Raw genomic sequence first — 26,464 nt, 5'->3', positions numbered from 1 at the left:
AGGAATTAAACATCGAAGCAAAGCAAAGAAATCAAAGAAAGGCTTGATAATATTGACAAATGTTTGAATGAAACATTAATTGTACAACTGTTAAACTGTTTACTTTGACGCAAGTGGATTAATTTTCAGTCATTTCAGTTGAACACCCATGCAATAAAGATCCTGGGAACAAAATAATCTAAATCGATACAAACAAAACAAATTGTGTCGAAATATTTAATGCTGAATCAAATTGGATTGAAGATGTTATTTTCTCGACCTTTACTAAGTATCTCTCTTACTAGAGGATTTGGACTTTATAACCACTCAGCTTTCACATTGTGTTTCGACAAGCACAAATACTGCAGTTTAATTCGCGCTTTATAATAGACGCCGAGCCTTGGTGGGTAGGTTTTACCTTTAAAAGGAGTCGACCAGCCAGAATGGGGTGACTGACCGCGCTGAGGAGTTATTTTAGTTATGAACTTCCGGACGAGGCTGAAAAATGGCTCTTTTGTTGACCTGGAATCGCATGTTGACCCCGGCCCTATTTATTAATGTCAGCTCAACAACGTCTGGCCAGAGTGTGTATAGCGTGGTCTTCCCGCCTTTTCGTATAGTGTGCCTGTGTTGATGGTACGAGTTAATGCGAATTTATGATGTTGTAATAATGGAATATTTTCCCCGTGCCCGTGTGTTTTAACAAGCCAGTGTACCGTCAGCTTGACTATATTTCATGGATATTCAATTACAAAGAGCCATCACACTCGAAGAAGAAGGGAACAAAAAGTATTTTCTTTTGGAGAGAAAGATATTTTTGTTGAGCTTGGAATTTGAGCTGCCTTGTTTTCACTGTGGTCATCTATCATAACTGCTTGTCAACGTACATCGTCAAGATAAATCGTTTGGCAGAGGCTGGATGTTGGTGTAGAGGTAGAAGGGGGGGGGGGGCGTCGAGCATTGAGGAGATTCAGAACAGCATTGTGATTAATAGCTCATTAGATGCACTAGGGCACCGAATCAGGAACTATGACATTGTGGGGAGTGGCTGTGCTATGTTGGTGCAGCATGTGTGACACCCCTTTTTGTTTTTACCAATAAGGTAGTCCACAAACGGGTCGGGTTCTCAATTGGCCATTATCTTTTCTATTGAAAACAAAAATCAAGTTAACTATTTAGAATTTCATCCAGGTCTTAGAATACGGGGGAATAATGACTTCGTCTCATGATACAGTGACGTCAGTTATTCTAAAGTATCTTGTACTCGAACGTTTTGACATTTCAAACATTTTGACATTTAGACCCGTACGTAAGAATCAAGAATTGAAGACTTCAAACATCCGTTTACCCTAGAAGAGACAGATAAAAACTGGTTCATTTTCACACAAAATAACAAAACAAAAGCATTTAAAAGATCCGACTTTGTGGATTTCTTAATTTCAAAATGAAAATACTGCGAAAAAAATGTCCAGAGTTGCTTTGTAATTGATCATTGTACAGAGGTTTGCAAATTCCAAAAACCCCAATCACCGATCTTGGCACAAGAACGGCACATGGGCGGCAAGAGTGATCTGACGACTGCCTAAAATAAAACATAATCACAATAAATAAAGCCACACCAAATATTTTTTTAAAGCAAAGACATATACTGCTGAAAACAAACCTGTACAGGCTACATGTAATGGGAAACCATAATTGTTAGATTCTGTGAATCCTGTTTTGTCTAAGATTTGAAACGCCTCACTTAAAAATAGTCTTGATTTTTTGCATCCTCTATGGTAGTTGAGTCATTTTATATAATGATATTAATATAAGATATAGGTCGACGGATTCGAACGATAGGCCTGTATACTGTGAAATATTAGACACAACTAGTATCATGGTGTAATCTTGATAATAACTAGACTGCACGATGCAACTGAATTTTATTTGAGATGTTATAAAGTAATATAATTTATGTCCCTGGTAATATTTCAGTGTGACGATATTCACGTACTGGAATGGTTTTCTGTTATTTATGAGACACCCCGAGCATACTCCACACCCAAGCACAAATCAACCCATATGTCTATATACACGATTCATGGTATATCTTACAATATAAAGACAAACTATCATCAGCATGCACGGTTCAGTCACTGGTAAACTGTAACGGGTTCGGTTTGAATAATGATGGGGTCCGCTGAATTGTTATACCTGAGGTGACGAAACAAAATGCTTCCCTGCTCTCTCTAGCTGAACCAATCAGAGCACGCTGCTGGGCTGCGCACTAATGCCTGAGTAGCCACCGACGCAGGGCCAACATCCCATTAACCAGGCCGAAGACGAGAAGGGAAAAAACGGTATAGGGGGAAGAGGAAAAAAATAGTGAGAAACAACAAAAGAACCGCTTCGATAGTTTGCACTGACATGGCCGAGGGATGAAATCATACCGCGGTTTAAAAAGTTACAACTTGTCAGTTGCCAGTCACTTCTGACCACTCGGATCCCGTGGATTAAGCATAAGTGTTGTCTCGGAACCCCTTTTTTCTTGTGTGTGTGTGCTAGTGACAAGACCTCTAGGCGAGAAGAACGTGTGGTGTCGTGTACTCAGTGTTCCGTCAGGCTTCAGTTGCATCCAAGCAGTTTGTGTGCGTTAGTGTACCAAGGCGAAGGAGGGGAGGGTTTTCTTTCTCGAATGGTTGACCTAGGCCAATTCACCGGGAGATCCCTGGCTCAGCAGAGCGGCCTCGATCTAAGGTTATCTACCGGTGATATTAACCGAAGCTGTGAAGTCGAGCAGTCGCTCATTATGTGTTCCGGTAAGTAAAGTAGCCAACGACATGGTGTTTGCTTAGAAGGTAGGGGGCCGTGTGCTGCTTAACGACAGGCGTGCGTGCCCTGAATAACCCACCCTGCTCAAGGCTCCGCTGACACGGCGTGCTCATTCCAGGATTGCGCATCATCTTCTCGTGGACTTTCAAAAACAAAAAGTAGGAAAAAAGTAAAAAATCTATAGCCTGCCGTCTTTCTAACCGGTCAATATACAGTACAGACGCACGTATTTCATCTCAGACGGTCGGACTCCGTAAAGCGAAGGATCGGTGGCGAATCTGTACACTCTGCCAATGAATCTCATTCAATCTCAAGGCACTTCAGAATGCGAGGACGGGTTTAGGCCAGCGAGACTCTGTTATTCCAGGCATCCTATACTAAAGTGTTGTGGATACAAGGGCCATGACTCCATTCCTGGACCCTTCCTCAATGCAATCATGTCCCCCTAACCCCTTCTTCTTCTTTAAGATCTTAGTAGTTTTAAGGGTATCACAGGTTCAGTTTCTCGTTCATTAGCCCCTCTTAGCGGGGACTTACAAGTGGCTTGCGCCCCGCGAGCCTCGGCTAAAACGCTTTATTGATCGATAATCAATGGGAGCTTTTCCGCTACTGACATGGAGACAAACTCGCACAGGGGCATCTCCAATCCACTGTTTACTTAAAGATTTCTTCTTTTTTTTTACGTATAATTTGCTTCCCTTTTTATAGATTGAATGTCATTATTAAATTCGTAAGAAATGAAAATGTGCCCTCTATTTGTGTAATAACGCAATGTATCCCTTATTATAGCACGATGTGTTGCTGTACGGCTAATTACACTATGTTTCTCTATCGTTTAATCAAATCCTAAACTATTCATATGCTATTCGTTTATGCAAAGAATATCGAAAGTCTAGTTTAATAAATTTCAATTAAGTACTTGAACTGTGCAGGGGTGAAAATAGTTGACAATTTGAATGGAGAAAGTGTAACATACATGTTGGCCCATGTACGGTCGCAAGGTACACTCTCCTCGATTCAGTTTCATTGATTCGAAATCAACGTTACACAGCAACGTTAATCATGAAACACCTCAGGTTCGTGTATGTTTCAGTATTATAAAAAAATGAGGAAAAACATCAGCTCGTACTTCGTTTAGTTCCACTATTGCAATCAAACTGTGGCGTTAACCTATTTACAAACACTTTTTTTCTGGTGTTCCAATGCGACCGGATAACGAGGTACATTGTTATAAAACGTGCACTTGTTAAAAGTCTCAGAGAAGAAAAAACTGTTGACCGTTTTAAGCCAGCAAGGTTAGACAAGAAACACCTCAGGTTCGTGTGTAGTCATTTCCGTCGTGTTTATAAAAACCCACAAGTGAAGTTCGATTCTACTTTCAGGATAATACAATCCTGCGGTCATAACATGCTGTGCCATCTATTTAAACTAGAAAAAGAAGGCCAAGAGAACTTGAACCAACGTGTAAGCATTATAGATAAATTCATTTGGGTAATGTGTTCGATGCAACAACAGGTCAGTTTGTTGTTTTTGTACCAATTGCGTTTCGCACAAACCATATTCTGAAATCAACACGTTTCGACATCAAAGCATTTCGCTAAAAATAATAACTATATCCAAAAATAAGATAACAAAATTATCTTGCAAATTAGTTCAAGCTGTTATAAATAAACTTACAGTTTGATTATATATTAACAAAAACTTAATACACTTTCTGATCATAAAACCGTTAAGTTGGGTTCAAGATCAACTGAAAGGCGAAACCACATTTACCCCAAAAGAGGTATTTGAATTCAGATATAACTCCGGTCGATACACTCAACCACAAACATGAACATTAAAAAGTGCAAGTTGCCTTTTCAATATAATACCCAGTCAAAGGTAAAGTATACCTTTGGTTTTTGGAATCGTTCGATTGTTTTAATCGTGTATAAATATTGAAGTGTATAACATAACTAACATGTAAACACTTCGAAAAGTGGTTGCATTTTTGAAATGTCGCCGAAAAACCGGAGCGATTTTGTCCAGGCATGCAGGAAGAATAATCCATCATAGTAATTCAATTCACGACATGAGAAGCATTACTGAGGTAACGCTTATCGGATTCAAATGTCTGTGCAAAACACAAATTATATATTTTTAACACATTACTTCGAAGTGAAATGTCTCTCAAAATGCTTTATACTATCAAACGCTGCTATGTGTTTCTAAATTCTAACAACAAGTTGTTATTGCCATGAGTTGTAAGAGTGATTATCAAACATATAGCCCTATATTTGTTCCCTTTAAGAAATTTGCAATTTCGCTGGATGTACAAGCGGTTCAGAAGTGATCTCAGCTCGGTTAAAGCCTTTATACACTTTCGGAAAAGAAAGAAAAAAAGGTTCCCAGATTTACAAATAACTTACAGGGTTTACAGAAGGTAGTGGTGAAAGACTTCTCTTGAAATATTATTCCATGAAATGCTTTACTTTTTGAGAAAACATTAAAACACTTATCAATTCTCGATATCGAGAATTACGGATTTATTTTAAATACATGTCATGACACGGCGAAACGTGCGGAAACAAGGGTGGGTTTTCCCTTTATTGTCTCCCGACTCCGATGACCGATTGAGCCTAAATTTCAACGGGGTCGTTATTTTATATATAAGTTGTGATACACGAAGTGTGGGCCTTGAACAACACTGTTCACCGAAAGTGTCTAATGGCTTTAAACTAGCGATGCATGTTAATAAATTCATCAAGAACAGTGTATAGGCTGGTGTGGAGCCCCAGTCTGTATATTAGCGATGAGCCATCCATATTTAGTACCCCACCTAAATGGACTTTGACAAGTAAAGGAAGCAGTTAAACTCTTGAGGATAAATGTCTTTTCCCTTTCTACAGCCCTCCCCTCCAACCACAAAACACTCGCAATCAGACTGCTTAAGTTACAGTGAAAGCTCAAGGCCGGGAAGTTGTACACTGTAATGGCTGGATGTCCAAGTACATTACAGGCCTACGTGTTTACTCTGTATGAATCCATATTGGCAAATGGCTCAAAGTTATGCTGTGCTGACCTGGTCCACATGATGAAATGGTTTGTCTGTCTTATAAAAAAAAAGCAAAAAAAAAAGCTGTGTGCTACAGTCACTCTGTCGACATTCCTACGTTTAATACCTGGACATGTTATTGTGTAGCACTAGTAAACCCTGTGGACGTATAGTCTACATAGTGTTTAAAAACACTGCCGATATGTGGAGCTATTGTGTTCTCAAGTTCACACTTCGGAATGATTACAGACTTTAAATGGCAAATCAAGGATACAAAATTGTGTATCAACATGAATAGAAACCTTCATTTTGAAACGAATTTATTACAAAACACCAAGTGACACTTATTCAACCCTTTAAGTGGATATTGCCCTTGTCAATGATCTACAATTCTCCAAAACGATGTACTCTCATGAGTCAATATGATATATATAACGTGGTACTGTTGGCAAATCGTGTGATAAGCGTTTACGCTGTGAATCAATCTGGCAAATCAGGGGCAAGTCGGTTGATCACTCTTATTGAATCAATATAAGGCACATCATTAGAAACGTTGGGGGCAAATAACACTGTTTGATTCAATAGAAGGCAAAAAACATTGTTGGTTTGTGCACAAGTAATTCAATGAGGATGACCTATTTGAATCAATATGTGGTACGCTTTCAGTTAGCTTGGAAACGCCTACCGCGGTATGTTTTTTTTTTTCTTTTTTTATCACCAAAGCCAAATAGCCACCCCTGGAAGTTTCTTCGTATGATATTCCGTTACATGTGAACATGATACGAAAATTCCACATTGTATTGACACTAACACTGTGAAGTTGATATCAGAGCTTGGCTTGAAGATTGGTTTAATGAGTTATTAACGCTGGCACAAAACGATCGATTTGTCATCGGAAAGCTTCGTCGGTATAAAGTTCGTGCGAATAAAGTTCGTCTGCAATGCTCGCATTCAAATGGAAAAACATATAGCATTCGTTCATCGAACTTCGCATACAATCACAGTTAAAAACATACAAACTGTAACGGCTCCCTATATTTCATGAGAATGTTAAAATTGTTAGTTGTATTTCTAAATGTAGAAATATCGTACCCACCAGACTAATGCACATTTAGTAGATCAATCAAACACAGATCGGCCAACGTTTTAGTGTACATCCTCAGTCAGTTTTTCAACTCAAAATACTCTGCTTTATAGTGTGATATTGTGATCAAGTTTATGTACCATCAAAGGTAGCTTAATGCGGTTATTAATTTACAGTCTATGAGTGCGGATTGACATGTCTTAACCAATAGGTCAATGGATCAAACTTTACAGTCCAATTACTCATCACGTTGGTAAATAAAAACAACTCAATAAAAACAGGGGGAAAAACTGATGAAAGAAACTGAAGCAGTCAGTAGTTGTTACATTTTAAATGTCACATTTTGCTTTTAATACGTGTTTAAATTATGTTGGTTCAAAAAGTCTTGGAGACATACATTTGTGGTGACACTATACTCATTTGGGCTTGTATTTTGCCATTTAAATCGGTTGACAGGGTTGGAAGACGAACGCACCCGTTCCAACGTGCTCGTAACACGATTGCATAGCATTAAGCCGTGGCTATCTTTTAAAAATTTGAACTACGACTCCAGTAATTTACTGCAAGAATCTTGAGAAATTGGATTTCAGCAAACTCGGGCGGTGCAGGGACTAAAGGGTTAACAAGAAGTGTGTTTTGTGGACACCCTGTGTTTATTTAGGACACCATGTTGCATCTGTAAATGTAGTCAAACTAAGGGGAAAATATGGACACCTAGTTTTTAATTTTCCAGCAAATTAAATCTGGACACCTTTTTACCAAAATCCTGCGACTAAAACATGGCATGATTGTATGGTAGAAATATGTTCAAACTCTTTCCACCATTTTGTTTGACTGGAGTTACTACTTGTCCAAATGTGAAAGAGCATGGGGGGAGTTACATTTTCATAATGTTGACACTGTAATGAACGTGTACTACTACGCGAGCTACGCGGACGGCAGTGGTTTGCCTCGACCATGTCGAAAGAGTCCGCTAAAAATGACACAAACACTCTGATTCGATGTAAGCTTTGCGCATTCAAAATGGTCAATGGTTGCTCAATGAATAATTGACGTCAGTTATTGAGGTAAACACAAATTTATTTAGGTTTTGTTTAATTAGTTGTAAGCAAAACTGATGGGGAAAACAAACAGATGACTTTTGTGTATTTTGAAGTTGGAAAGAGTATCAATTCGGTAAAAAGTGTGGACGATTTTGGAGAAAAACTAAATTGAAAATAAATTTAGAAAATAAATATGTTTCTGTTGGTTTCGTTGCTAACAAATGAAATATACAAAGATTAGCTGTACTATTATTTTGATTTGTTGTATTTTTTTTATGCATCTTTGCTGTTTGTTCTTGATCAGTTTGAAAAAGATTTATGTATACAGTTCACTCCTCTTAGTACTTTAGCGTCTTAAAGGCAGTGGACACTATTGGTAATTACTCAAAATAATTATTAGCATACAACTTTACTTGGTAACGAGTAATGGGGAGAGGTTGATAGTATAAAACATTGTGAGAAACGGCTCCCTCTGAAGTAACGTAGTTTTCGAGAAAGAAGTAATTTTCCACGAATTTGATTTCGAGACATCAGAATTAGAATTTGAGGTCTCAAAATCAAGCATCTGAAAGCACACAACTTCGTGTGACAAGGGTGTTTTTATCTTTCATTATTTATCTCGCAACTTCGACGACCAATTTAGCTCAAATTTTCACAGTTTTTTTTTTTTTTTATATGCAAATGTTGAGATAAACCAAGTTGGAAAACACCAATGGTGTCCAGTGTCTTTAAGAAACCAAAAATGACAATATTTTATTTGTTAATTTTTACAAGGCATTTTTTACACCAAATAAAAATATAAAGAGCTCTATTCAGCTGGGTAATGATTCACAGATTCAAGGCAAAAATTTCTCAATATTATTTTCTCAGAGTTATAATTTTCAGGATTTTCAGGATTCTGAACACGTCGGTACCCTCCTGCCCCCAACCTCGCCGTCATGCATTCACTATACGCACCAATCATGCAGATCTGAATCTCAATAAAAAAGAACCTTGTTTCCCCTTGACCCCAATGGGCCGAATCGGGCCTCATTCAAGTACTTTAGAACCGAATCACAAGAATTGAAGAAGATCAAAACACTCTCTGTTCTTGGCGAGTAAGGAGGGTTGGGCAGGGGATGGGGTAGTCAGGGGTTAGTTTTAATTCGCCTCACGCCGTTCCTCACTCCATGTCCCATTTTCCATTGCATAAAAAGCTTGGTAGCCGTGACTGGTCATCTAGTGTGTCGTGAATCTATAAACCCGTACTCTCGTCACTACCGACGAGCGGGCTGCCCGTGCGAGAGTGTAAAAGTCAGGGGGAGGCGTTGCGAAGAAAGTCTGCTCTTTCGCACTCTGCTTCTTCGTTTCATTTATGATATAAAGCCGTAGCCGACTAGTCTGTCCTCCGGCGCGAAACATGCACACCAGTTAAACGTATAGATCGTCGGAACTCAGACCAGTGCGTTAATTGCAAACGTCGGCACAGATTATTGGTTAATCCTTGCCGGTCTTGACACCCCCCCCCCTTAAAACACCCTCTCTTGAACAAGTTAGCCACTTACCCCACGGCTGATGTCCTACTTCAAGGCGGTGATCGTATACTGGGGGTTACTAGAGACGAAGAAAAAAAATACCAATAGAATGATGGCGAAGAAAAACATGTTGGCAGCATGGCGTGGCGGACACGCTATGGCATTGCCGAGGCAAAACAACCTGTCGATAGGAGCTTTTGCTCCGGGGGCTGCGCAACCCTCTCTCTTACCCTCCTCAGCCGAGGCATTCCCGTAGGCTAGACACAAACACCAGTCCCGTTGCCCCCTTCGGTTTTGGGGCCCAAGTTTAATAGTTAAATATTCCACGGACTCCCCTGTTCCTTTTCCATTGGTGCTGAGGCCGCGGGGAAGGGACGTATTTATCCCCCACTTAACGGGTAGCATTGACTAGATACCCGTGGAATATTTAATTGGGGTGTCATAATTATTCATTCGGCTAGAGTGACGATAGAAAAAAAAATAACCCTGCAAACTTTAGGGGTTGGGGACCACCCTAATGAATTACAAATTAAGTGTTTTTTGTGGGGAACAATTGATATTTTAGCCGCCTTGCCATGCATTTTGGCTTATAAAAGGGTCTGAGTAGGAGAGGGGGGGGTGATATTATTGACACCACATTGCCGCCCTTATCCTGCGCTATATGCACACTTGAAAGTACAGCCGACGTCAGTTAGTTGAAACTGCATAATATGTAGGCGAGAAACGAGCCATGCTTGCCTTCTAGAGTCGTGGCTTGAGTGCTGTGGGGTTGTATTGTTCGCGAGACTCTCTCTCTATCTCATACATCTCGTTCAGAAGACCGGAGTTGGCGCTGCGAGTTTGCACAAGCGATATCACCGCACACCCCGTTCATTTCCTTGTTATTGAGCTTGCCTCCCCTAGCCCCCCCATCAAGCGCCCTCGCATCTCCGACTAGCGAACATGGCTTGAGTTTCGACCTGCAGCCAGCTCAAGAAAAAAAAATCAATGGCAGTTTTGGATCGCCGCTAGTGTTTGAGCGAATCGGAAATGTAATTCACGTTGATCAAACATACCGCTGTCACTCTGATGGTTCCCTCAACGCGCCCGCAGCAAAAGCAGGCGCTCGAGCGTCGCAACGCCAGTTGCTTTGGCAAACGCTCCCCCGGCTTGACTTAGCTCTCTCATTTTCCCCCCTCCTCTCCACGCTAACAATACTAATACGAAAGTAATGGCTTTTTACGGGATGTTCCCTGCAGAGCAAACATATGGTGAGGTGAACCAGCTCGGAGGAGTGTTTGTAAACGGCCGACCACTACCCAACACGACCCGGCTACGGATCGTGGAACTAGCCCAACTCGGGATCAGACCGTGCGACATCAGCCGGCAGCTTCGAGTCTCGCACGGGTGCGTCAGCAAGATCCTAGCACGCTACAACGAGACGGGGTCCATCCTGCCGGGTGCCATCGGGGGCAGCAAGCCCAGGGTGACCACCCCGAACGTCGTCAAGAAGATCCGCGACTACAAGCAGCGAGACCCCGGTATCTTCGCCTGGGAGATACGGGACAAGCTTCTGGCGGAGGGTGTGTGCGATAAGTACAACGTACCGTCCGTTAGCTCAATCAGCAGAATTCTCCGCAATAAGATTGGCAACAGTACCCTAGCCCATCTTCAGCATGTGTATGACCCAACCAAGGACTCCCACCGGTCCCTGTACAGTCCTATCTATTCATACCCTTGCCCGTCTCCAGCGAACTCCAAGGCCGCAATGGTAGCTGCAGCGGCGGCAGGTCCATGTGGTCCCATGAGACATTGTCACTGGCCCTCCTCGCACACAGTCAACGACATTTTGGGCTTCAGATACCCCGGTACTGGTGATCCACATGCATCAGGTAAGATTTTACAATTTTCTGTTTTAAAAATTTCAAAAAAAAAACAATTGCATAAAAAAATGTGTTGATTTGGCCGATTTTTCCCCACAATTATTGAATTTTGTTGATTTTCTATGTGTCACAATTTATTTAGACTTTTCCATTTGATTTATCAGTGCATAAAAAATAAGCACCACAATATAGGCCTACGGCTGGAAAAAAAAATCGCACGATCATGATATTCAATCCGATTTGACATGTTTTATGCGTTTACCCTGTTCCTAATGACTCCTGTCCCAATGAACACAGAATACAAAAAAATAAAAAATCGATCACATAAAAAAACGAGACAAATATTTATTCGAACGAAAATAGTTAGATTTTCATAAAAACTTCATAGCACACTAGTTTAAATCAATGTGTAATCTTGTCAGACCGGTGTAACTATTGTCTTTCTGCAAAGAATGGGATTTATATACGTAACTGAGAAAAGAAAAGAAAAACAAACAAAACCAAACAAACGAACGAACAAAACAAAAACATTATAGCTTCAGTCGTTATTTACTGGAAAATCATACTAAAATGTGTTGTCTTATTGGAGTTTTTTCCACTTCCTCCATTTATACGTAAAATTGGAAAACAATGCTAGCAGCCAACTATTAATTCATAATAATTAAGAGTATGTTAATTACAGTCAAACAGTTGAGCTAAAACATTTGACATAATGTTTTCTCTGTAATTTGCAATCCAATAAAGTTTAAAGGCAGTGGACACTATTGGTAATTACTCAAAATAATTATTATCATAAAACCTTACTTGGTGACGAGTAATGAGGAGAGGTTGATAGTATAAAACATTGTGAGAAACGGCTCCCTCTGAAGTGACATAGTTTTCGAGAAAGAAGTAATTTTCCACGAATTTGATTTAAAGACCTCAGATTTAGAATTTGAGGTCTCGAAATCAACCATCTTAATGCACACAACTTCGTGTGACAAGGGTGTTTTTTTCTTTCATTATGATCTCGCAATTTCGACGACCAATTGAGCTCAAATTTTCACAAGATTGTTATTTTATGCATATGTTGAGATACACCAAGTGAGAAGATTGGTCTTTGACAATTACCAGTAGTGTCCATACACTGTCTTTAAGTAAACACGGCGAGATTCCCGCATCTTAAAACAACACATCAAAGAGTGTAATTAAGTCACACCTCCCACGAAGTTCGCCAACAGTTTTGATTTGATAAGAAGGAACAAATTTGGACTCAGTGGGACCCGAAAAGAAGAAGACCCCCTTGGTCCGAGATTGGAGAGAGTTTCAGATATTATTGGAGGACATCTTGTCCTGATCAGGTCGTAGGCATGGACCCCTTTGATCAACATGGTCTTGCGTCATTGAAGCTGACTGCTTCATTGGTCCTATCACAATATAAGTCTGTTTGTCTTCGAAGCACTCGCTGAGACAAAACAAACAGCCAAGGCTGGGGGGTTGCCGTGCTGCCTGCAAGAAATAGTAGCTGGATCGCGTCGCTGCTCCTGAACATTTTGAGAGAGGGGAACATTACATGTGACTCATGGAGTAAAACAATATCATTTCAATTAATTAAATTTGTCCCCCTAAATAAAGTAATGTACCGTCAATAATTTTTTTTCATAAGACAGGGGTATTGTCTTACTATTTCCTCTATGAACGCATGTAAAATTGCGGATGAAATCTAAAAGAAGAATTTAAATACACTGGACACTATTTGTAATTGTCAAAGACCAGTCTTCTTACTTGGTGTATCTCGACATGTGCATAAAATAACAAACCTGTGAAAATTTGAGCTCAATCGGTCGTCGAAGTTGCGAGATATTAATGAAAGAAAAAACACCCTTGTCAAACGAAATTGTGTGCTTTCTGATGCTTGATTTCGAGACCTCAAATTCCAAACTTGAGGCCTCGAAATCAAATTCGTGGAAAATAACTTTTTCTCGAAATCTACGTCACTTTAGAGGGAGCTGTTTTTCACATTGTTTTATACCATCACCTCTCCCCATTACTCGTAATCAAGAAAGGTTTTATGCTGATAATCACTTTGAGTTATTACCAATAGTGTCCACTGCCTTTAATATTGTTATGTTTGTCCGCGTGTACTAAACTTCACAAGTAAACTTCATAACACTGTAAAACCCGATACTTACAGTTTGTAACGTCTTCTATAGTGTAGAGGTACATGGTTTGTTGGAAGGTTATGTTTTCAATGAACACACCTTCCAACAATCTGTGAAAACGTTCACACCGTTTTAGTGAAAACCCCGAGAAACGGTTGCGTGTTTGGGGCAATCAAAATAAGCAGTGGCGATTTGGTGGTCTTGACGTTATTATTTTGTTTTGATTTAGTCTATTTTGTTAATGGTAGGTTTAGTACTGAAAAGAACTTTATCTATCATGGGAGCTTTCTGATTGAACCTTTATCAAATTTGACGATAATTATTAAACCCGTGCTTTGTCTTAATAACAATAATAATAATAATAAGTATCACTGAGGTATAGAAAGTTATAAACCTCAAACACTAACACCGCAATCTGTTAAGTCGCCATGAAGACAGACAGATGTCTGATAGATATATTTCTTTATAAGATATATTTCTTTTGTTTGTTAAGTTCAATTTTTATTGTAAAGCGCATTGGTCTGCTTTGGAAATGCGCTATATAAATCTTTTTAATATTAATAATAATAGTAATAATAATGATAATAATAATAATAATAATAATAATAATAATAATAGTGTGTTCAAATTTGTTGTCAAATCAGAAAAAAATTTCATGTGGCATTTTGGCAAAACTTACAACAAGCATAAAACGCACATTATAGCATATAATACAAGTCAGCAATTTAGAACGGTAAAAACCAAAACCAAAACAACCACACCACACCATTGTCAGATGCCTAAGGTCAATATGCCACCTGTCTCATACAATATCTTAAAGTGAACGCAATTTTGTAATCATGACATTCGAGAGTGTAACAAGTCTGGGAGGTAATATTCTACCTCACGGTTATACCAACATGAATTTTTTTTTAATATGAGTAAATAACTTAAATCGTGTATGATCACTCGAATGGTAAAAACATACCGTCACTTCAAGTCGACTTTACCACGGATACAATCTGAACTTCTTCAAACTTATTTCACTCCTTGTGGATCATTTTTTTGGGTCACGATAAACGTTAAAGTTTGTCGTCTTCAGATGAAGTTTTTGTAAAAGGTAAAACATATCTAGACAATCTTTATGACAACTATCTTTTATCAACTCAACTCACACCCACAGAAACACTGTAAGGTATTCTTTGTATGTTTAAATGTTGTATTTGAAGTAGGCGTGGCTACATCATCCTGGTTAGACAACCCCCCCCCCCCCCCCCGGATCAGTCTTAGTGACATAATGCATATTAAATTGGCCCTTGCTCGGACATGTGTCACCGAACAATGTCTTTTCGACAAAAGCTCAATCTTCAATCTAACGATCAACTTTCCATCCTTAAAAAAGGCGTTATTCACCCCCCCCCCCCCACACACAACCACAAAATCAAAAGGAAAGTAATATCTCTTGAAATGTCCAATGAATACTATAGCGGTGGACGCTTCACCATTGTGGTGTAAATTCGGGCTCTTATTTTGGCTCGTTTCATCGGGCAATTCTGGCTGGTTTGAAGGGCCCCGAGAGCTGGCCATGCCCAGCCGAAAGTCATATAGAGCGGGTCGTGAAGTAGGTAACATAACACGCGCCGTTACTGTTGCGCAAACAAGAAAAAGGAGGTCGACTCAATTAGAAAAGTCAACGAATTAAATCATGAAAAAGCAATGATATCATGGGGGTCCTACACTACGTGGCGGGACCAGGAAATGCGGGCAAATTAGTAGAGAGTAGCGACTGGGTAGGTTTGCTCGGGCTTTCCGTGATTGCGTGGACTGACTGACAGAAGAAAATACATGGAGGGTTGTCTAAAGGGACCAGATTACAGCTGTAGGTCTTACGCGTGAATACATGGCAGAACTGATTATTCTTGAAGACAAAGTTGTTTTTTGGAAATTGCATTTTCAAACAACTATTCATTTTAAGAACACAGGGTCCTTTAATGAAGCGCATCACCCGATCAGCAAGCAATCTTGCGTCTGGTTAATCAGACACGCACTCAAATCTCAATGGCTTCTCATAAAATCAGCAAGGATAGGAAGTAAGGTGAACCAACAGATCTTTGAGTTAATATATTGAACAAAATTAATGATGAGATACAACAATAGCAATGCCATTTACAACAAAAACGACAACAACGAAAGCGACGACAATAACAACAGCGACATAAACAACAAACTAAGTCTGGTTGTGTATGTATCTCATAAAAGTAGAAAAATAGCATTTAAAGACACCCCAAAATCACCGTTGCTTATTTCGATTGCCAAAATCGAAATAAAAACGTACCGGTACATGAACACACACAAAGGTATCTTTAAAAATGTATGGTATATCATTTTGCTTTTTTTAAACGTCTATACACAGGCATAAACTGATTTGATGATTTATTTTAAAGGGTTGGTTGGATGGTAGAATACGTGAATGAAGTCAGCCTGTCAACAAACCGATGATTTGGCAGGCCATATATATCTTATATTAAAATGACTGTTTCCGTAAATAACAACAAAAACATATACCATAATCAAGATTAGTAAAATGACAAGCAGATAACATCAGGCTATCGTCCAATGAACCATACCAGACGAGAATTGATTTTAGGTCATGAACGTGTGTACATGTAATTGCTTAAGAGAGAGAGAGAGAGAGAGAGAGAGAGAGTCGGCCATTCCACAACAACAAGCAGCTCTCAAAGTAATGACAATTATTACATCTGTAAGGCTCCGCTAATGCTTGCAATTTAAGAGCGATCAATAAAGAACATTATCACCTCAAAAGAAAAACAGCCCTCTGAAACAATCGCCAGACTGCAGAGAGCCTTTTATACGGTTTTCGAGGCAAAAGCAGCGACCCAGTCCAATACGCCTTGGGTTGTTGTTGAATCCAACACCCTTACCTCTAAGTAGCTATCCCTGGTCGATACGCCTGACCCAATTTCCCCCCTCCATTTTTTCTCTCCTCTTTTATGGTTTGGTTTGGACAACAGGATCAATCCCCTTGAAACAAAAACAAATAAATGTCAATGTCGACCATCACTGCACTGTCTTGTTTCTGTGATAATAGCCTCAGCCCATGTTTTCTAGAGCGTAATTATTTGCTGAGGTATTACAGGTTTGGTTGTACCGTGCGCTTCGATCGACGCCTTGGGGCTAACCCCCCGTCTCCGAAGGAGCAACGTACCGGTAATATTCCACGGCATGCCCGCTCACGCACTCTGCCCCGACGCGGTAACCATTGGTTGGGTCAGTGGAGTGCCGGCACTCGCGATTTATTTGCTTGTTTAGTTCAGGTCGATTAAGTTTTTTAGATCAGAAAAAAAGCGGAGAGACTGGGGCTTTCGAGACAGTCATTCGGTGCCAGCCGTGTATCTCGGCAGAACCAGGTCCTGACACTTTCTTTTTCCCGGGCCCAACTACTTCCCCATGTACAACTGTCTTGCCTGTTCTTACCTCGTTCTTACGTGTATTCCCATGCGAGAAGTCAAGTGCAAGGCAAATACATTACTGTCCAAATTGGAGTAGATATTCCATTACGAGGGTTGCGTCCTCTTCGCGCGTTGTGTGGCCGCCTTTTGTTACAAACCGACTTGTCCATTGCGATATACATGCATCCCATTTACCCTCTGTATCTCCAGACCCCTTTATATTGTTGCCACAGCTCGGCTACAGCCTAATCTCCATATTTGTGTCGGTCCAAACACTAACAAAATGATTGAAAGTTTCAAGTTTGGTACCGGTATCTACTTAACCTCAATAATTTCGATTTGGTGGCACAGTGCAATGTTAATTTTAAACTCCATACGTTGTCCTGTTTATAGTCATAAACATCGGAAATTGGTCCTTTTTAATTGACCATAACAAAATGACCGAAGCCCAAAACCCCATATTGATGGTCTACAATTCAAAAAATAAAACTCATCAACTGATGCAGAGAACGACCCAATTACAGTTCACTACACTAACACGAGTCAAATTTAGGATGTCATTTAAAATCACCTTGTTGTTTTACGGTGACTCTTTTTGACGCAAATTGACTGTGAAATCAAACAACCCTTGAAATCTATTCGTCCGTTATTATGTCCTAAACCGCTTTCCTGTTTTTCGTGTGTACCCGTCCGCTTTTTATCCGGTCGTTTCATCACAGGTAAGTCTATCTCCTCACATTCTTCCCGTGTATTCCTATCGACTTAGAATAACATTTCTGAAACCGGTTTTCAAGTAATTAAAATTCTTTAGTGGTCGCCCTATTCGCTGATTATACGACTTTAAAGACACTGGACACTATTGGTAATTGTCAAAGACCAGTCTTCTCACTTGGTGTATCTCGACATATATGCATAAAATAACAAACCTGTGAAAATTTGAGCTAAATTGGTCGTCGAAGTTGCGAGATAATAATGGAGGAAAAAACACCCTTGTCAAACGAAGTTGTGTGCTTTCAGATGCTTGATTTCGAGACCTCAAATTCTAAATCTGAGGTTTCGAAATCAAACTCGTGGAAAAATACTTCTTTCTCGAAAACTTCATTACTTCAGAGTGAGCCGTTTCTCACAATGTTTTATTCTATCAACCTCTCCCCATTACTTGTTACCAAGAAATGTTTTATGCTCATAATTATTTTGAGTAATTACAAATAGTGTCCACTGCCTTTAAAAGACAGTGAAAAGCTCTATCAAACTCGTAAACACGAGATTCTTGAATGCGAACTTCACTATAACCCGAACTGTATGTTTTAAAAAATCACTCTTTACTGAATCACACAACAAAGTGAGCCGAGACTTTCTTGAGACACCCTCAATATATTTCCATCGTCGAAAATACACAGAATCGATTTCCTACGAAACCGAGTGCATGTATTCGAAATATCTGAAAAAAATAAAATGTGTCCGATGACAGTGTTCCGAGTTGCCGTAGAGTAAAAAAATAACTAAGAGAAGAGATATTTGTACTTTGGAAATCAGTTTACGCTCTTCAGAGCTCTGGTGTGACTAGGATTCGAACCGTGGTTCACGTAAGTTGAAGGAAGGCGCAGTATAACCAAAACACATGGGTTCATTTAAAACCAAAACAAACACATCATTCTTTGGAACACAGGGAGATAATTCACATTTCCAAAGTTATTAAAGCTCTATCAATTATGATAGAGATAAACTTGCAGTAAAAATATGTGGAAAACAAATCACCTCTTTGTTTATTTTAGCATAGCACCGATTGACGTTTGGACCAATAAGATACAATCAGGTCAGAATTGACCCGATTCCGGATCCCTGACCCATTTCCGGGGCAAGCTTACGTGGAATATGGTTCCCTAACGGGATTTTATCTTATTTTAACGGGAATTAAGCGTCAGTTTGATAAATTTCTGGGTCAGTTTGACACAGATTTGAGTCACACTGGCCCACAAATGGGTCAGGCCCATTGTGACCCGCACACGGGTCAATTTGGACCCAGGGGTTCCAAGAGTGTGCTTGAAACGTTGAGTGAAAATTGGCTCTCCTCAGAACCACTGTTGCTGAAAACAAAGAGCTATTGTACCAAATGGTGTCACCTCAAGTTCATCTTCTCACTGTCTGGTAAATTCTAATTGAACTTTCTATTGACCCTGTTTTGACTTACATTTTTGAGGAAACCAATAAACCCCGGCATGGGTAGTTTCCCGTCCAGGGTGATATTCACGTAGCATCCCCGGAAATCATCAGGAAATATGCCTTTCACATGGTATTGTGACCGATAGGTAGTTGTCCTCTTGTAATGTTATTTGGTGAAATGTATTTATACGCAATTGGCCAAGTTCATTTGTTGGTGTGATACAAATTAGAGCTAGATTTGCTATCATACAACAAATGAATGGGCGAGGGACATAGTGAAATACGTTTGCTTATCACTGCGAACTGTTTGATTATTACTTTGAAACAAACAAGTGTACAAATAAAGAGGAATGATGCTGATTTAAAAACAGAAAAATCCAAGATGAAAAACGATCACAGTCCACAAACGTGGTGCTGACAAATTTAATGTTGATGTTTTTAATAAGTCGATGAACACCTCCTATGGTTTATTTATACTTGCATTATAAAATAGTCATTATTTTATTTTATTCAATTATTTCGAAATTATGGTAATTTTGTACGTATTTAAAAAAATTGTATATAGGCACTGTGTGTATGCAGCAATGGCTAGAATGTCAAATGAAGTGGTTTTCAAGTCTCGATGACTCACGGTCACAACTCTCGTAGATTCACGTGAGGATACAAACCATCCACACATGGGCAAGACATTCTTACATGGGCCCTAAATGTCCGGCCACATATACTATACGTGTTCTTTTTAACAGCTAATCAGAACATCAGTTGTTTGACATATTGCCCTATTAGAATAGCCCCATGATGTTCACATTACATACTCCGACGGGCAAGTGATTAATATGCATTCTACGGCCTGGTCGTTGATACGCTGTCGCGAACCTGTCAAGCTCGGTTCCGATTGGTCAACCATTCCCGCTTTTTTCTGAAATTCATTCATACGTTTCATTCCGAAATTGTTAAATAATCCAGATTTGTGGATGCTCTGCTTCGTCACTTCACTGCACATGTCCAACAAAGTTTCGCGAGTAATTAAACGTAGAGCAACTCATCTTTGGTTATTAAGATTTGAAAGTATTTGGCATGTCTCTCGTTCGCCTTCGATGGAGACAACTAAAGGAAATGTTTTGCCTGGTAACGGTGTGGGGGTATCCACTGCTCTTTAGCCAAGCGTGTATGACAGTTGCACGCTTAAGCGAAGCAAGGCGGGATCTTGAAATTAAGTTTTGCATGATTTCTAACAGACTAATTTAACCTTGTTTCCCAGGACGTTAACTGTAATGATGGACTCATCGTCCTGCTTAACGAAACAGGTTGCCCTAAATTAAATACATCAGCTAGAAAGCATGGCGGCCGTCAGAGCGGAGATTTTTGCCCCCCAGATTTACGGACATGCGCAGTGGTGGAATGACCGCGGATGAACCGTATGAGGATCCGTTGAGGAATTCACCAATTTGTAACAGTGTGTTAGTTTCACGTGTGTGTCTTTTTTTGACATGTTCTTGCAATAAAGTTTTTTTTGTAATGTGGTCGGTATCTGAAATCTCGCGGGTACTCGTGTGGCTCCCGTCTGGGATGCTCTGTCTGGTGTTTGCGTAGATGAGACGCTGAGGGCGTTTCTTTCATAATTTTGGACCAGATATAAGAGGGAAGAGGACTCCCTGAGAAAAAAGACGAGGAAACCAGATTACATACACCACCATCCCCGACGGAAACCTCCACCGACAATTTTACTAATTTCAAAGTTGTTTCTCTGTCATTGCCGGTTGAGGAATTAGGCCAACGTTGGGTCAATGACACGGCATCACATCTGGGCGGGTTCGGTGGGGTTGAGACGAAGCTTTGCCGCGGGGCTGGTGATGACAGGCAACTTGCCACTCTGTCTTTCGTATTGGGCCATGGGGGTCTACCCTGCAATGCATGCGTGGAAGAAGTATTACCAGTTAAACTGGAGTAACATGCGCCCAAAGGATCCGTGAAATATAACAGCAGCCGCGTTTAAATGGTGGAGAAGCCTTACCTTTTTAGATTGTCTGTCTAGTTCATATCCCGAGGCGAGTTTGATTTTGTCTTCAAACAGCGAGTAATCCTTCTTAAGCATGTATCAGTGATTTGATATACATCAATAAAGAGACGGGCTTTATAACAATACAATGATAATCTAATAGGTGTGTATGACACGCAAATCTTGCTGTGAAAATATACAATCCACGCAAAGCGATGACGTCAACGAAACAATGCTAACTCGCACCAAATTCAAAATGGCGCCAATTTCTTTTTCATTACGCGATTCAATATGAAATGGTTTTCAACGCAACTTTTCCCCTCCCCACCTCGGACAACGTATCGAATAAAATAATGCACCAAACATTGATATAAAGGTTTTTCTTATTGGTGTTTCTAAAAGAACCTAATTGTTACAAATAAATTTCGTTCGTGGCAACAAAGTTGCAACAGTAGACAACGTAGCACCGACGATTAAACTGAAACTGCATGAAACCAGAAACCAAAATGAAGCGGCCTAGCCGGAAACCACTCAACTCGTAACATTTGAGTAGTTCATGATATACAAAAAAATTATATCTTTATCATTAATGTTTCACATCAGCTGTTTCTCTTAGTCTCTATACATACTCCAGAGAGTTCCCAACATCTTGATGACCAAGTTTCTTCTATATTTATCGCAGTTGTTACATTCAGGGTAGTATTCCCCATCCCACACTCCAAAAGTGTCCGCGGTTTTTTCCTCCCTATCTTTAAATTTGACACATGAGATATGATTTATGTCTGGATAATTTATCCTCATCATAACATACTGCCAGTGATATGATGTTACATTCATTTAGGACATCTGGCTGCCTGCACCAAGAGCGCTTCATCATCCGAAAAGAGAACTTGGATTAGAGAACTTCTTTTCAGTTGTTGCGCCTTTGCTCCGAAGCGGCCAGCCCTGTTTTATTCAGTAGCGCATTTCACGCGTCATAAACTTTGATAGGGAGAGGGGGGCATTGCGTTGCTTGGTACGTGCTCCGTGGTTTTCGCTCTCGGCGAATCGAGTGGTTTTGGCACTAACTCCTTTTCAGTCATCATCCAAAAAGTATTGAGAAATATTATGTAAATATGGCAATAATGCTGTTTCGTCGCATTTGATGTTCGATATAATGTGGTATGGTGTACTCCCATCCTATTGTGTCTTCATTATGAGAATCTCGGGGACTCTTTTGATGTTTTTTTATTTATATAGTGGATGTACTTTTGTACAAGAGAAAAAGAGTGTGTCAAAGAATGATCAGGTTTGGTGAGAACACCCTCTGCTCATTATCGGCATCCTCGTCTGTGTCGTTTCTCAAACTATTTCTATTTAAAAAAAACTACAGACACTCATTTGGATTCCTCTGTTAATCAACTCTGTTTGAGGACTTAAACCTTCCCACGATAGTTGGAAACCGTGATGAATCCGAGGAGAGCATAAACTGTAATCTTGACGTTTCGTCTGATAGTCTTTATCACTGAAAAATAATACATGTTATGAATAAGCTTTATTACTGCCCATTCGTTGAGCTCATTTCTCAGAAAAACTAAACTGGCCTAATAATGCCTCAGTTTTTACGGTGGTTTAAAAAGGGCCAAATGATTTGTTTGGGGAGCGCTGCGTTCCTAGGTTCATTATAGCTCTATGGTTAGTCCGAAGACGCGAGAACCTTTTACATGCAGTCTACCCTGGGGTTTTTTACCACGTGCATTTCTGATTTATACAAACGACACATTTGGAACAATTTTATACCTTCCCACTTTCCTCGCGAATATTAACCTCTAGAAACTCCCCTCCTTACTGCTTACCAGGAATGTCTCTCGTGATAGTGTCACTATGACACTCAAGGCATCAAGTTTAAGCGATATTTGCGAGCACTCCCCTCGCCCAAGATCGGAGCGACGCTAACATGTCTTACGTTTATGCTTTAAGGAGAGAGAGAGAAGTAAAATGGATGTGATTAGACCTTCATTAAAAAACAACTTCAAAGCCTGTCCAAACCAAGTGTTTGCTTCAATAGAAGAAGGAAAATCACCTTAATTTGAAAGATCAATTTAAAACGGTACCTAATCGTAACAGTCTTTCATGAGGATTGCCTTACGATAACCGTGGAGGTATCAGTTTTCACGGGAGGCACTTGGCAACAATATATTACTTTCATCTCCGTACTGAACGAAAAACCAGAAATGTTTAGAAATAGAGAAAAAAAACATCACCGGGTGAACGTTCAAAGAACCCTTGTAGTAGAAAAGTACGCGATCAAACTGGTAACCGATACCCACCACACACACCCAAAATCAATCGATAAATCGTTGGTTCTCGTCACAGTAATTACCATTCTCGTGTAATACCGTCGCGCGCCTCGTATTCACACGCTGCTGTGTGTATGTTCAATTCGCTGCGTATAATAATAAAAAAGACTCGGGCTTTTAAGAGCAATCTGACGTGGCGTCTCATATCATTCTTAGAGAGGTAGAAAGAGAGACGGCGAGAAAGAGAAAAAAACCGGTTGAAATGAGGTGTGAAATTCATAGCATGGTATAATTCTTCACAGGGTGCTGGAAAACAAGGGGGGTAGAATATAATAAAAACAGTGCAAGCTACAGGGGCTGATGTACGGGGGGGTCCTATCATGTCGACAGAGGGGAAATACTCGGTGCTGATCGGACTCACTTGGTACCGAGTGAATCGATTCGCAAACGAATGTCAAAGTGCTCAGAGCGGGGGCTGTTTTTGCATCGGCACGCATTTTAGAAAGTCATCGAGTCTTGGTGAATTGATGTGGGCACCAGGTTTAGACAATTGCTGGAGAAAAGGCTGCATTTAAACGGCACCATGAACAAGGAGCGACGGGGCCATTTAGAGATGTTAATTATTGGGGCTCTTGAAGCTGAGTTGAATAATATGAATGCATTGACGGGCTATCAACTGGCCATTTCAAACCGGTCACGCCGTGAGTCAAATGGAGATAGACATCTTTACCCCTCTCTCGGTGACCGAACTATTCAAGAAAATGGCTCTCAGAGACAAACTCGTTCCGTGTTGAAGTTACACACTTGACGAGCACAAAATTGCAAGACTGCTGAAATTACAAAGCTTTGCATATTGTTTGTTGCCTGTTAGTGAACCAGACATTGTTTTTAGCTGAATTAAGTTGACCAAGCGATTGAGGTTCGAGCAGTTGGCTGAAGGATTCGAAGCGTTCTCGACTTAAAACGAGAAGAAGAAAGGGCACAAAGGAACCAGCCGATTGAGTTGTTCTTTTTGATGCATTGCTTCAATTGGTAAGAGAGGGAGGGGGAGAAATAAACGAACACTCAAAATTCATTCTTAAGTGTCCAGCAAACTTAACGAAAATACTTGGCTGTGGGTCGAGAGGAAATTGCCTTTTTACGAGTTTTTAAAAATGTGTCCTGTTTGAACAGCGACATCTGCCGGTGGATTGGAGCACGGCGCGGGGGGTTTGTCCCCGTTCTACACTACCCCGACCCTCGTAGATTGATGACATGCTCATAGAGACAACGAGTGGTTTGCGTTCAGAAAACACAACCTATCCAAATATTGCTATTTCAAAAACAGAGAGACTGAACATTTTCGGTGAACGACCTAAGATCCATCGCTCAGATGTTTTTGCTCGCTCATATTTTTGTATAATCTCTCACCCAAAATATTGTTCCATCGATATCAGACCGTCAGGCCATTCATCACATCTGACCTTTTTGTTTAGCTGACCGTCAAGTCATTCCATGACAATTAAATTCAATCATTTAGACAGTTGGTTTAAGCTTTGCATCACGGGCCCGTTTACCAATTAATCATGATCACATAATAGAGTGTCATTGACTGTCACTGACGCACTATCCATACATCCGAAGAAAAAAAATACATACTCAACAATTACCCAACGACGAGGAAGGGCCTGGAGTGCGATATAAACAGAGGGATAAATCAGTAAGATGAGGGGTGGGGGTTAGAAAGTGAAGGAGGGATCCAGGGAGTGGTGGGATGATGAATTAGGTACGAATGAAACAGCGAGTTATTAGCAACTGAATCAAACCTAATGGACACAAAACTCGAAAAGCTTCAAAGGAAGATACATCATTTGGTTTTTAAGACAACAACTTCATTCCAATCATTCACTTGCGTCAATAACTAAAAGCCAACTTCTGAGATGAACATATTAGCCAACAAGGTTGATTGTTTAAACAGGGGTCTGTGTGCATGCTTCGACCCGTAATGGATAATATTCCAGGGCGGCAAGTTTGCTCAAGCCACGGTTATAGGTATATAAAAAGTGCTAAGCGAAGATGGACAAATCGATATTCAAAACCATGACAATCCGCAATCCATAGCAGACTCCCCCCCCCCCTTACTAGACTACCAAGTTCACTGGCAATGAGGCACTTTTTATTTCATCTCCACATGTAAGATCTCAGTGAGCAATTCGTTTCCAGACCCAGGCAAACCTTAAACTCGTAAAGCTTTGTGTTACACCCTCTGTGTGTATTTCATTGTTTCTGTACACTTTAAGATAACATGATATTCTTCAGCACTTGCAAAAACAATGTGTGGACGTGTGTAAGTCCACATAGTGTTTCGAAACCCTGCCTTACATGGACCTCTTTTGGTCTCAGATCAACACTTCGTATGTAATGCTTACCCACAATTACGATGGGGACAAATAATGATACAAGAACACAACATATTACCCCAAAGTAACGATGGTGACAAAATGATACCAACAGAAGACCATCCCTTTAAAATGACACTTCGGTTTTAAGGCCCAGCCGGTAAAACCTTGAGGCACATTTTTGTTTTAAAGTAAGGGTTGTTTATTTACGGTCATTCGTTCAACAGTGCTTTATCCATAAGTGACTAGAGTCTTGCGATCCCTGTCAGTTTCGGCCTTGGACTGAGACTATAGCTCCCAAGTGGACAAGGTGCGATTTTTGTGGGCCATTAAAGTCACCTGGAAGTGGTATTTTTTCAAAATAAAGCTTTTGCCACTAATATATGTGTTTTGATGAGTGGAATGTGAATAAACAGTTAACTAAGGTTTGAAAAAATCAGTTATTATGTTATTTACAAATTTAAGAGTAGACCCCGACCCGAGAGGGCGCTGTTCGTGACGTCAATCGAGGCAGACTTTGCCTGTAATGCGTAGAGTAAACACAATTGCAAAGTACATGTACGGCCCAAGTCCGTTTCAAAAAAAGATTTTTTTTTTTTTCCGGCAATGCCGACCAGGTGTATTGCTGCTGAATGCAGAAAAACACTTTTTGAAACGTACCAACTCACGACTTGGACGTACATGTACTTTGCACATGTGTTTACCATACGCATTGCAGGCAAAGT

At 40.2% G+C, this 26,464-nt stretch overlaps 1 protein-coding gene across 1 annotated transcript; it reads left to right on the top strand.

Moving 5' to 3' along the window:
• The first annotated feature begins 2,533 nt into the window (after positions 1 to 2,533).
• Positions 2,534 to 24,611, top strand: LOC117289544 (paired box protein Pax-1-like). The gene is made up of 3 exons (XM_033770728.1): positions 2,534 to 2,780; positions 10,707 to 11,339; positions 24,535 to 24,611. Exons 1-3 carry the CDS (start codon positions 2,657 to 2,659, stop codon positions 24,609 to 24,611), a joined length of 834 nt encoding a protein of 277 aa, XP_033626619.1. The 5' UTR covers positions 2,534 to 2,656.
• Positions 24,612 to 26,464: the final 1,853 nt, after the last annotated feature.

The sequence above is a fragment of the Asterias rubens genome, chromosome 1, assembly GCF_902459465.1.
Source record: "Asterias rubens chromosome 1, eAstRub1.3, whole genome shotgun sequence".
Classification (NCBI taxonomy): Eukaryota; Metazoa; Echinodermata; class Asteroidea; order Forcipulatida; family Asteriidae; genus Asterias; species Asterias rubens.
Note: the sequence above shows the minus strand (reverse complement) of the source record. Positions and strands in the feature narration are given on the sequence as shown.

What these genes read in the sequence shown, in the direction of transcription:
- LOC117289544 (XM_033770728.1), top strand. Translation starts at nt 2,657, where the DNA reads ATGGTTGACCTAGGCCAATTCACCGGGAGATCCCTGGCTCAGCAGAGC. An exon ending in GTCGCTCATTATGTGTTCCG is followed by an intron (nt 2,781 to 10,706) that starts GTAAGTAAAGTA and finishes TGTTCCCTGCAG; the next exon opens with AGCAAACATATGGTGAGGTG. An exon ending in TGGTGATCCACATGCATCAG is followed by an intron (nt 11,340 to 24,534) that starts GTAAGATTTTAC and finishes CTGTTTGAACAG; the next exon opens with CGACATCTGCCGGTGGATTG.